The sequence below is a fragment of the Helobdella robusta genome (assembly GCF_000326865.2).
Source record: "Helobdella robusta unplaced genomic scaffold HELROscaffold_29, whole genome shotgun sequence".
Classification (NCBI taxonomy): domain Eukaryota; kingdom Metazoa; phylum Annelida; class Clitellata; order Rhynchobdellida; family Glossiphoniidae; genus Helobdella; species Helobdella robusta.
In genome coordinates this window covers 1022354-1036086 of record NW_008704475.1, presented here as the reverse complement: position 1 = coordinate 1036086, position 13733 = coordinate 1022354, and the positions used below count along the sequence as shown (strand labels likewise).

General features: G+C 35.0%; 2 protein-coding genes across 2 annotated transcripts in view; one reads left to right on the top strand and one right to left on the bottom strand.

Moving 5' to 3' along the window:
- Positions 1-140: 140 nt before the first annotated feature.
- Positions 141-1679, bottom strand: HELRODRAFT_174264 (hypothetical protein; the record flags this gene model as incomplete). The annotated part of the gene is made up of 3 exons (XM_009020801.1): positions 141-241; positions 490-772; positions 1413-1679. The coding sequence occupies 3 exons, from the start codon at positions 1677-1679 to the stop codon at positions 141-143; spliced, it is 651 nt and encodes a 216-aa protein (XP_009019049.1).
- A 449-nt stretch (positions 1680-2128) lies between these two features.
- HELRODRAFT_81148 (hypothetical protein) overlaps positions 2129-13733 on the top strand; it is a gene marked incomplete at both ends in the record, with an annotated part of 41264 nt that continues 29659 nt past the window's right edge. The window contains 4 exons of the mRNA XM_009020800.1: positions 2129-2191; positions 2248-2316; positions 4406-4503; positions 8874-8930. Coding sequence (XP_009019048.1) covers positions 2129-2191; positions 2248-2316; positions 4406-4503; positions 8874-8930 — 287 coding nt within the window. The remainder of the gene's footprint in view (positions 2192-2247; positions 2317-4405; positions 4504-8873; positions 8931-13733) is intronic.

The window sequence follows — 13733 nt, the reverse complement described above, 5'->3', positions numbered from 1 at the left end:
AATGATTTTCTGAGTAAACACGAACGCGTAAAAATATTCGATAACAATTTTATTAATCGATGGAAGTAAATGAAAAGGAATTGAACTAAATGAACTCTATAATAATGTAAAATGTCAATGAACAAACTGGAATACAGGAATTAGAACTTCTTCTTGTTGGGTCTTCGACTTGGGATATGTTTCTTGCCGTTTAATCGTACAACCTCGACGTGTGTAACCGATAGTGCTGTCGATACAACTCCTAGAAATAAATAAAATGAATGCGGAAAAATTACAAAAATAGGAGTCTATGGAAATTCCAAGCTGCGTGTGAAACTATACCAATGAGTATAGAATCCATCCAGCAAAAAACCAAAAATAGCACAAGAATCAAAACAACGAGGCGGATTCGTTTTCACAGAATCCAAACAACGAGGCGGATTCGTTTTCACAGAATCCAAGGCCTGTTTTCACTGGGCCTGTCAGTCAGTCGGTCGGCTTTCGCACAACCCTGGCCTGTTTTCACTGGGCCGTCGAGTCTGATCGGCTTTCGCACGGCCAAGGGCCTGTTTTCACTGGGCCTGTCAGTCAGTCGGTCGGCTTTCGCCCAACCCTGGCCAGTTTTCACTGGGCCGTCGAGTCTGGTCGGCTTTCGCACGACCAAGGGCCTGTTTTCACTGGGCCTGTCTGTCAGTTGGTCGGCTTTCGCACAACCCTGGCCGGTTTTCACTGGGCCGTCAAGTCTGGTTGGCTTTCGCACAACCAACGCAAAACAACAAGAGTCAGAACAACACTGGAAACAAATTGTGTGACTTTAGTACGCGTGCGAAACTATGCCAATGAGCATAGAGTCTCGTACCAAATCCACTTTTGAGAACTTAAGACGTTTCTGAAATTATGCCAATGATCATAGAATCACGAATTAAGTCTCTTAGATACCAGAATAGGCACCGATTATTCGAAGCTACCTAACTGGTGAATAAGTAATAATAAAATAGTATTTTTAAATTAGAAAAATTACGTTAATTTTTTTTTATAAAATTTAATTGAAACTGAACAATAATGCTTGACAAATTCAATGTGTACGTGTTGATGAATAAAGACAATTATAACAAACAAACAAATGGACAAAACAAAATTTTAACGTTTTGTTGTAAACTTGAACGATCGTCACTACTGACACCAATGTTATAACTTCAAAGATCTATTTATTTCCAACATTAGTGTTGTAGCTTCCAACGATCGTCGAGTTATCGTTATTCTGTAGGTTTAAGATTTTCGATAGATGAACACAACTACTAAAACTTGGTTGATTCGAATGCCAACAGTAATAGAAACAATAAACTAATCCAAGTAACTACATAAATAACATATACCACTCTGCTTCAAACCTCCCCCTTCACTTCGCCTCTCCTGCCCCTTATCTACAAAACTTTTCCAATATTTCCAAAACCTTCATTATCGTCTTCGTAATCAGCTTCATTATTACTGTAACACCTTTCTTTCTTCACGACAACACTCGCATCGTGATTTTCACGTGCTTCGTAGTTGCAGATATCACGTGCGTCGCAGTTAACACGTGTATCGAAGTTTAAATCATCCCTAGAAAGTATTGACTTGCAATCGCTAGTGTAATTGTAGGTAGTTGAATAAGCTAATGACAGGTAAGAATTTTGTATAGCTGTTTCGGTCAAATACATTTGTCGTTTATCGGTGTGCTATCTAATTTGGTTTCCCTGTTCTCGATTTACACGGACGAAATTTATTTCATTGAAGTGCTGTTTTTCCGTTGGCTGCTCGTAATTCGGCTATCCATTGATCCAGTCTACTACTTATTCTTTCAAATTCGGCCGTCTGTTGATCGATATATCTATTAATTTTGGCATGCTGTTGTTCCGTATGATCCGGAAAATTGAACTCATCCGGATCGATTTCTTTTATTAGAGCGTCCTTTAAGCGGTTTATCAAAACTCCCTTCGCTTCTTTTGAGTCGAGGTTCTATTGTCGTAATTCCTTCCTCAGAAATACACATTCACACATACATAGAAACATTTATAGATATAGATGTAATTTTTTTATTTATTTACTTTTAATTTGTAACATTATAAAGAATTGAATGAAAGAATAAAAATTAACTTCATTTATTAGATACTGTCCAGGTGGGCCTGATTCAGATTTTGAATACAGCAGTCAATCATACACTGGCTACGAGGTTGAATATTAAAGAATAGTTTTTATAGTAACTTTATTAATTTCGTTTTTTTAAAGCCAACTTCCATGAGAGCAATCAGAGCGAGATATGATCCATACCTTCAAACAAGGCATAGAATTGAACAGGTTGATTTTTAAAAATATGTATTATAGTTTCTTCTTTTTTCTTCTTTTTTTATACTTGTCTTTCAGTCATCTTGTTATCACCTTTTTACAGTTTTTATCCATTTCTGGTGGCAGATCTAGACAACTTTCAGGAAAAATATTTAGGGTTGCACCGGATAGTACTTTTTGGTATAGCCGGATAGTAATAACTGATAGAATTGCGTCGGATAGTACTTTTTATATAGCCGGATAGTAATAACTGATATCACTGACTAGAAGGCTTACGATGCATAAACTGAGTGGTTATATCAAATCTCAACACACTCAATCACACTCAATCACCATAAGCCGTGAAATCCTCGACAGCAACGTCAAAGTAATATACCAGAACACCAACTACACTCATCTTAAAATTGCAGAAGCAGTCCTAATTGACGTCAATATACCAAAAATATATATACAACAAAAAATGACAACCTCACTCCCAACTCGGCGCTTAATCTACAATGAAAACAAAGAAGTAATAAAAACTAGCATTGTAAATAATGACAAAGAAGAATATGATGCTATCGATGAAGAAAAGAAAACCAACGAAGAATAAAAAAATCTAACACCTAATTTCAATCTAAGTTCACTTTTTTTAATATTTCCTTATATAAATCAACTTGCACTGATGATGATTCATTCGGAATCGAAATATGACCTTATTTGCAGCATGAATTCGGAAAATAAGTTTATTTTGAATTTTAATAAACTAAACGTTCTCCAAAAAAAAATCGAAAAAACGAACAACAAACTTATTAACGCCAAACATTTGGTAGAATTTATAGAATATTGTAAAAATTATGGTCTATTACCAACACACACACACACACACACACACACACACACACACACACACGCACGCATATATATATATGTATACAAATATATATATATATATATATATATATATATATACAAACTACACGCATCTTAAAATTGCAGAAGCAGTCCTAATTGACGTCAATAAACCAAAAATAAATATACAACAAAAAATGACAACACAACTCTATCATAATATATATATATACCGCTCGCAATGCATCAACAACTATCACACATTTTTGTAGACCTTGTTCGAGTTCCCCCGTGAAGCAATCGGGTGGAGTTTACGTCGACAACTCATTCTAGAATATCCTTTTCGACTTGTGATGGAAATGTATACGAATACTTAGCACAACGGCTGGAAGCACAGATGCATTTAACATCGGCGTTCGAGTTCAGGTTGTAAAGCTGGTGTTGGTAACAAATCAATCAAGTGTCAGCAATGAAACCAGTGGTGTCACAAAAGTTGTTCAAATATAATTGGTACTTTATCTAAAGTGTCCAATTTTGTTTGTCCTTCCACAACAACAAAATTGTAATAGCAATGTTTTTGAAGCCATTAAGGTAGAGAAAGTCACATCGTTTCAATATCTAGGAGATGTTTTAGATTGTACTGGAACAGCTGAAACGGCCGTTAGAAACTCTAAGTGCCGTTGTTTGTTTGCGTGAGTAAGTTGGATCGTTACAGCCTGTTGTTGGATGTTTGTTACCGGGTTTCTATATTCTATTAATAAAGCCTATGCCATTCTCAAATTACTTTCGTATTTGAATTTAATATTTTCCTTGTTATTTTTATTTGGTTTTATTTTATCCTTTAGATGATTTTTTGTATTGCACCATTTTGTGTATTCATTGTTAACCTTCTTCGGAAGTCTTAGTATTAAATCCGATATATTTTGTGTTTCGGTGCCTACAATCGCCGATTTTATAATCAAAAGAATTTTAGATGACTGCGATTCTGGTTTAGTATTGCAATTATTTTTAAGGACAAAGGATGAGGTTTTGTTGTCCTAAGTTTTAATTTATCATTGTTGTCATTTTTTGTTACTTTTGTTTGTTACGTCACGAACTTTTGCTAATAATTTTTCAATAAATGTTCTTTTGTAACCATTGTTAATTAGCATGCTGGTTATACTTTTGAGTTCAGTTACTCTATCCTCCGGATTGGTAGAATATATAAAATATATGTGTGTGAATATATATATATATATATTATTTAATTTAAATGATAATAATTGAACAGTTGAAACAGTTAGGTCACAATGTGGACAAAGTAGAGTTTATCGTGATGGGTGGCACTTTTATGTCCTTGAATGAAGAATACAGAAATTATTTTATCAGGTTTTTAATTGTTAATATATATTATATTAAAAATGATATTAGTTGGATTTATCAATACAAATGTTTAAAGCGGTGCTCGTGGGAACGTAGCTCGGGCCCGCCAGTGTGCAGAAGCAGTTACTTGCGTTCGTAGCTTCTTCCATCTTTCTATCTTGTTCATTTACCCTTACCTTAGCATATGTATCCATGTTATATATTTCCTTTATATGGGGGTATAGCGGATGCATGTTTTTACGTTTTGTTGGAAGTTGTCTATGTTCGTTTTGTTCATCCTATAAATTTGTTATATTGCAATCAACACGAAAATTTTTAAAATAATTGTGTTTTGCCATGAGCTGCTTTTGAAGTTATCATTATCATTGACCTATTTTTGAAGTTATCATTACTTATTACTTTAAAAAAAAAAAATTTGTTTATCGTAACTTATGACTCCCATAATAGTCCTCAAAGACAATCAACTGTTTCATGCACGTCTATGATATGAAACGATTGAAATCATTGAAAAAATACATGGCTGTAACAATCTGAAAATAAAGGGTGATGAAAACAGTCGTTGCCGCCATAATTTTTACACGCATCATGCCAACTGGATTACAGAAATAAATTGTAAACGTTTGCGGTTTTCGAAGTAGCGCCAGTGCTTTTGGTTTTTGTTGCTTGAATTCTAATAGAAATTGTTGGAAGGAAAATTGCGATTCATTTTAACTTTCACCGATTTAACAAATTTATTTGACATGGTGAATAGACTTGATGGCTCTGTAAGTTTGAGTGCTCATTAACTTTTATGACTTAACAACAAAATTTCATCTCACCATTTTCGTGTAGGCGGTCGCTTACCTCGTCGTGAATGCCTTAATTTTTGAAATCTTTATTTATCTGAAAATCTCACACCAAATTATAGACATACAAATAAACTTGGGCACATTCTTCATTTCAACTGTTTACTCAAAAGAAATAATTGGCATGGCAATCTGCTAATACTTACCTGTCTGCCCGCATTCTTACCCGCCTGCCAATCCATCCGTTATTTGACCATTTCATGTCTTACTCATTCTTCACTTGAACTGTTCATTCAAAAGTTTTTTATACTGGGAACTTTGTGTAAATGTATATGAAATAATTCGCATTGCAATCTGCCAATCTACCGGTCTGCCCGCATTCTTACCCGCCCGCCCATCCGTTATTTGTCCATTTCATGTCTTGCTCATTAATATAATCTAAAAAAAATTATTTTTATGATAAAAAAAATTTTTGAAATGAAAAAATCAACTTAAGTTTTAAATCAATATAAATCATATCTTTAGTGTAAAGTAAATTTACTAAAAAATACTAAGTTACTAAAAATATAGTATATAAAAAACAGTATTAAAATTCAAGGATCATTCAATCAATCAATCTTCGTTTAGCGTCCAGAGACCCAGTTCTCCCGAGGTAGGACGTTGTTTTCTTTGCCATCATTTTTTGCGCCAAATACGACTGTCAGTTGTATCCATTTCATTTAAATTTGGAGCTTTCATGTCGCTCGATTCTTTGCGAACAGGATTTCTTTGGACGGACTTCGTCTTTTATATCATCTAAACCAGCACGACGCAGGATTTTGGTAGATTTGATGTAGTCCTTCAGACTAATTCGTTGCATCCAATGGAGCATTTTCATATCGGTTGTTCCAGTTTGGTTATCATTGGCCATGGTTCTGCACCATATAACAACACCGGACGTATCACAGATTTATAAAGTCTTGATCGTAGTGGTAGTGGGATGTCACGCCGCATTAGTAGAGAGGCAAGGAAATGCGTTCAGCTGGAACAATCAGTACAATCCAGAACTTTTCCTAGATATTGAAACGATGTAACTTTCTCTACCTTAATGGCTTCAAAAACATTACTACTTTGAATTTGTTGTGAATTGATGCAAGCAGGACAAACAAAATTGGACACTAGATAAAGTACCAATTATTTTTGAAGAAGGTTTGTGACACCACTGGTTACACTGCTGATACTTGATTGAATTGTTCATTGCTTTGATTTTGCTGATGTTAACTTTGAATCCATGATCGGCGAGTCTGGTGTTCCAATCTTCAAACATTTTTACTGCATTCTGCTCAGACGTGGCTGGTTAAACAATATCATCAGCATATATACATTTCCATCACAAGTCGAACTAGTTATTCTGGAATGAGTTGACGACTGATTGCTTCACGGGGAACTCAATCAAATGCTTTTTCTAGATCTACAAAAATGTGTGATAGTTGTTGATGCTTTGCGAGGTACTTTTCTTGCAGTTGCCAAAGGATGTAAATTGCATCAATTGTTGATTTCCCTGTTAGAAAACCAAATTGATAATTTCCGATTGTGATGCACGACGTTAATTCTCTTTCAATGATTTTCTCGACAATTTTCAGGTAGTGTTCTAACAGACGTTTACCCCGATATGATAAACAGTTCAATGGATCACCTTTGCCTTTGTATAGCGGAACTGTCATGCTATAGTTCCATTCAGTTGGCATTGAGGAATTTCTCGACACTTCACCGCTAAGTTGATGTAACGTTTGGATACCTGCATTATCAGATGCTTTGATAATGCTTCATAGCATTCAGAGCTTCTGTAAGCTCCTCTACAGCGATGTTTGGAATCGGACCTTCGATGGGTGGAGCGTCAAAGTTGACATTGATGGGATTTGTTTCATTTAACAGACGGTTGAAGCTGTAGCTTGATCTCATCTTGTTCAAGAACCATCTCGTTTTTGTTGTTTTTGATACATGAGGCATCAACTATGTCTATGTGTTATAGTGATGTTATAATAACATTTTATTTCATTTAGATATGGGCGTATGTTCTTTGCCCCCATTATTTCTTTATGTTTATGTCTTTTTTCGTACGCTTTGCTTGTTTTGCTCTACGATACAGAGATTTCATTTGTTCACCTTTGCTTTTAGTGAGGCACTCTCTGCACTGATCTGACCGAGCCAGTGCGACTTGACGTCTTGCATAGTTGTTCTTCTCACGGAAAATTTTATGGTTAAAAGATTTTGATTTTTGCCATTGCTTGTATGCAACTTTCTTTTCCGCTATTGCATTTTTTACACTGTCATTCCATCACTAAGCGTCACGTTCATGCTTTCGTTTTGTACCAGTTTTCTCTCAAACGGTAGTTCAGCTTTTTTTGCAGCTATTGCATTTTGTACTGTCATTTGTACTGTAGTTGCAGCGTTTTGTATGTAATCCAATCTGTACTGGCTTGCGATTAGTGGTCTACCTGTGTGGCGACAATCTGTTGAATTTTTTCTCGATGAAAATTGCTTTTTAACTTCACGTTTTGGTTTTTCGAGGCATTTGTTTAGACTTATGTTGTGACAGCCAGGTCTGCCACAAGAAGTCTATGTTGGGCGACCGATGATTCGCCAGGTATAACTTTGACATTTTTGAATAGCCTTCGGTGCAGCGTAGAAATCAATTTGCGTGGCTGATGGTCCACTTTTGTAAGTTATGAGATGTTCCAACCTCTTTCTAAAATATGTGTTCAGTAAACAAAACCCGTGGCTTTCAGCAAACTCAAGGGTGCGGTTGCCATCTTCATTCTTTCCCCATAACATTGTCAAAACCATCTGGCCATTGGATCAGGATTGTTTCAGATTTTGGTTTTGTTGAGATGGTGTCAGAGAACGCAGTCCAAAAATCATTTTTCATCTCTTCTTCATTTTCGCCTGTCGGTTGTGCGTTTGCAGAAAAAATAGTCATGTTTGCTTTTCTAGGCGAAACTTGATCCACATGAGACGTGAGTTAATTTTTTTAATATCCAGTACTTCTTGGGCTAGCGGTTCTCTGACAATAATTCCAACACCATTTTTGGCCGTTTTTTGACCATTATACTTCGTCTGAGTTGATATGACAGACACCATTCGATTTCCATCGGGTCTCCTGAAGGCAGCAGATGTCAATCCTTCTACGCTCGAGTATTTCTGCATTTTCCAAGCTGCGGCCGGTCAGTATTCCAACATTGAGCGAATATTATTTATTTAAGGAATATGTTAATTATTCAAATATAGTGAATTTTAAAATTTTAACATATCTTCTGAAACCTTTTAGCTTCGACATAGAAAATTAAATTTTAGCAAATTAATAGAAAAAATTGTAAATTAGTTAGTTTTAGTAACGCAATTAAAATTTGTACCAACTTAAGTTTTGTTTTTATATTTATTTTATAAAATATATGGCATATTATATTTGAAAACATTTAAGGGCTATTGTCCTTCTATCAACTCTATCAACTTGCTAAAAATGTAAATGATTTTTAATAAAATTTTTCTTGTTCTTTGTTTTTTAAAGTTTTTATTTTTTGTAACCTAATCACCCACAATTTGAATTATTAGAAGTTTGCATGATGCGTTGTCTGGTCATACAAGTGGATCAGTAGAAGAAGCTATAAAGTTAGTTTGTATGTTTTTTTTGTTTTTTTTCCTTATTGGACCAATTTTTATGCCGTATATATGCGGTTTATGTAAACTAATAAATAAATAAATATTTTATTATAGCTAAAAAATAAATATTTTATTATAGCTGTAATCTATATTTATTTAGTATTTAGCAGTTTATAAAATGAACAGTAAGCTCTTGCGAAGCGTTATATTGATTAGTAAAAAGTAAAGTCGTGATAAGAAGATTGACAAACACTACTGGGAGGCGCTTAGGTCGCATATAAGAACAACTGTACGATGCCGTTGATCTTCCGATAAATAGCATTTTTCGTTGCTAGCTTCTCGTTCGTCGTGTGTTTTTCTTAATTATCTGTTTTATAAACTGATAAATTATATTTATTTCAGCTTAAATTGATTAATTTTTATCACAAATAAGTTGTTTTTATTCAAGCTTCACAATTTAATTAAAAAATTTACTTAATATCCAAGTTTAAATTTGTTCCTAATTTCTAAAAATATGACGACTGATAATTTTGAAGTCCTGATAGCAAAAATTCTGGACAAATCGAATAATAATTTTTTTAAATGTGTTGATAAAGTTATGGAAAAATCAAACGAAAACTAAGAAAAGATCATAGAGATCTCCAGCAAAAATTTAACAAAAACAAAGGAGAAGTCTGACCTTAACCTGAAGCATGTAATTGAAAAATTTAGCGATAACCTGCGCAAAACACTGGCTTATTCAGAAAGCTGAGCAAACTGTTTGAAACCACCATGTCAGACTAGAAGCGTTAAGTAATAGTTTTGAATCTGCGGTTAGAAGTGTGTCAAATTCCGTAACTGACTACATGAAAGAACTGCACTTAGCCATGTCAACACTTGGCACCAGCGTTTCCGAGTGTCAACAGCAGGTGGTCAAAACCAATAAAACTTTAATGCTAGAAACAATGACTAAGGCTTTGTGGACAGTGGAGCACGAAAGGAGAAGAGGAACGTCGCTCACGAAACTTAATTGTCTCAGGTTTGGAGCTTCAGCCGTGTGGTAATGAGAGAGATGTTGTTTCATCTTTATGCGAAAACTACCTCACTGTCAAGCCGCAAATTGCAAAAACTCGCCGTATTGGGAACTCCAGAATATGCGTCATACTAAACAGTTCGTCGGCAGCTGAAAATCTGATGCATTGTCAAAGATTCTTCGTTCATCTCCAGCTACGAAAAATGTTTTCATCATTCTTGACCTCTCTAAGAGGCAGGCAGAGCAAGCTTTTCTGATGAGACAGAGTCAACTTGAAGCAGTCAACACCATTTCTAAAAATGACCATCAATAAAGGTATGATTCATATGGCCTTAGCAAATGTGCGTAGTATTCAGAAGAAACAAAACGATCTCAGTTTATTTTTATCAGTTTACGAGCCAGATGTATTTTCTGTTATTGAAACGTGGCTCTCCCCTAATGATCCTGATATTTATTTTTACCTCCTGGATTTTGTTTTGTTTGAAAGGATCGGGGATCATGTGGTTGTGGTGCGGCCTTCATTTTCAAAATTACTGTTCCATATAAGATCGTTGAGAAACGTCTAATTTTCACACATCGAGATAGTTTCTATTGACATTTCTACTTCAAACAAAATATACCGCTTCATCTCCTACTATCGTAGTGGTGGTTTTAACCAAGCAGCAGAAGATTACGCGCTAGATAGCGCTAGATGTATCAATGTAAACTGCTTGATGGATGATTTTAATCTTCTTCAAATCGACTGGAAAATTATTTGACCCCAAACATAATAATTTTTTCGATCTTTTAACGATTTTGGTTTTCACCAGCTCGTCGATCAACCAACACGAAGAAACAATATTGTAGCTAGATCTTATTTTATCTGATGACACTAGTTTGCTGGCCGAATTAGAAGTCTCTTGTCTTCCAGTGCTAGATGTATCAATGTAAACTGCTTGATGGATGATTTTAATCTTCTTCAAATCGACTGGAATAATTATTTGACCCCAAACATAAAAATTTTTTCGATCTTTTAACGATTTTGGTTTTCACCAGCTCGTCGATCAACCAACACGAAGAAACAATATTGTAGCTAGATCTTATTTTATCTGATGACACTAGTTTGCTGGCCGAATTAGAAGTCTCTTGTCTTCCAGTGATCACAATCTCTTTTCAAGTCAATTGCGCTACATGTAACTTACCAAAAGAAGATTTTTATAGTGCTATATTCTACTATAAAAAGCAAACTTTACTGGTATGAACCTATTGCTTGAGGCTGATAAACTGGGATAATATTTTCCAGCATTGCTTCAAGGTTAATACTTGTTGGGAAATTTTCGAACAGTTTCGAACACAATGTAATGTTATCTTATATTCCCCAAATTCATCAAAAAAATACAATGCGTAAATATCCGGTTCCTAATCGGCTTAGTTTATCTTATAAAATCTAACATCACTATTGGAAAAAATGGAAACTAAGTTCTTCCTCAGATAATAGAAAACTTTATTTGACAATGTCACAAAAATGTTCCATCCTAGCAAACCACTATAAAAAAAATCAACGAACAAAAGCTACTTTCTAAATCTAATGTCAGAAGTTTTTACCAGTGTGTCAATAACAAATTGTTTTTGCGATCCCAGATTAGCAGTTTAAGATTAGATGACAATAATGTAACACACGACCCGTTGGTTATGGCTACGACTATTTTGCTTCTGTATTTACAAATGACAACAGCGACATCTATCTCCTACCTCGTCTTTCCACAAGGTTACTGGAAGATATCTGTTTCACACCTCACATAGTATTTTTAACTCTACGAAACCTAAAAAATTCAACATTAGCTGGCCCATATATTACACCCAAGATGTGTGCATCAACTCTGGCAGTTCCACTTTTGTCACATTTTCGATTTATCATTTAAAAAGCAATCTATTGCCTAAAAATGCAATTGTTAAGAACTTTTTAATTGTTAAAAATTGAAATTGTTAAAAACTGCAACCCTATCCATAAAAAGGGTCCTACCAACTACCCCAGTAACTACATACCAATTGCCCTTACCAGTTCAAGTTGTAAATTAATTGAAAAAATAATTGTAAAAATGTTATCTTTTCTTTCTGAAAACAATTCATCACTAGTTCTCAACACGGTTTTTTCCCTGCCAGATTCGCCTGTTCCAACTGACTACAATTTTAGAGTGACTGGATGTCACTGGATTCGTCAAAATAGTGAAAGCTGCAACGCCATCTACCTGGATTTCAAAAAGGCCTTCGACTTTGTCGCACTCAAAGCTAGTTGGAAAATTAAAGTCCTACGGAATGTCTAAAAACTTGCTTTTCTGGTTGACAGACTTCGCATTTCAGCGTTCTCAACAAGTCCGGATTCAGATTGAGCTATCAGGTTTTGTACCTGTTACTAGTGGTGTTCCACAGGGTCCCACCCTATTTTTGATTTTCATAAACGACATTGTTAAGTGCACTACCACAAATGTTCTCATCGCTCGTTTTTTCCATCACCAAGATCTCTCCTAATTCCGCATCAATATTCAATTTACCTACAAGTTCTAACTTGTACAAACGAATTCAAAGATTTAGGAGTGACAAACTCAACTAACAAACTCAACTTCAATCTTCATATCAGTGACATCACAGGGCTTCTTCTCGTGCACGCCCAATCATCAGATGTTTCACCAGATCTACTTACGAAAGCTTTCTGCACATATGTACGACCACTTGTAGATATTGCTCACCAGTATGGAGTCCGCACAACAAGTATCAAGTGATCAAGATTGAAAGTGTCCAAAGAAGATTTACCAAATCCATCCCGTCTTTCGTATCTGTCTAGATTACACGCAGTTGGATTACGAAAACTAGAAAGTCGTAGATTAATTTTAGATCTGTTCCTGTTGCACAAAATACTACACAACCTCATCGAAACTGACCTAACCAGTCATTTTATACTTTCACGTTTTTTGTCAATTCGTTGTCATCAATGCCGATTGCAGGATTTCAATGAAACAAATGCAACAAAATATTTCTACTGTATCAGGACTATCCGTGTATGGAACGCTTTGCCGGCAAAAGTGGTTTCCTCAACTTCACTTTCAATTTTCAGCAATCATCTTTTGACTATAATCTAACTATTAATTATTATTATTATGTATTATTATCCCTCTTCGTATTATGTGCTCGCTCATCCAATTTTGTCGATTAACATTTTCACCGAGTTACAATCGTCATTTACCCATTAATGATAACCATCAAACTAATTTTTTTGTTACGCCCACAATGTTATTTGTTACATGTTTAAAATTTACTCTTGTACATAAATAATAGAGATGGGAATCGAACCCTACCTTTGATGTTCGGATTCGGTTCGGTCAGGCCCAAAGTTTCGGATTCGGTCGGGTCCAAAGTTCGGGTTCGGTTCGGTTCGGTCAGGTCTCAACAAGTTTGGGTTCGGTTCGATGAGATTTTGATCGACTTAATTCGTCGCAATAAAAACTAGTAGACATACGATTGAAATTATAGCTTAAAATTAATGAAACAATAAAGACTTTATTGACAATAAAGACAATAATATACAAATAAAATACACAAATCTATTAAAAAATACGATGCAGTAAATGATTTAGCATGTGAGTGAATGATATTTAAAGATTTCAAGGCTGCATATTATATTTTAAAAACATTAACATTTCTAATGTTTCTGGATTCAACCTAGCCCTACGGTCACTCAATGTCACGTCGCATGTTGAAAAAACTTTCACTAGCTGTATTGGTGGCAGGAATAGCTAGCAACTTTGTAGCAATCAATGCCATTT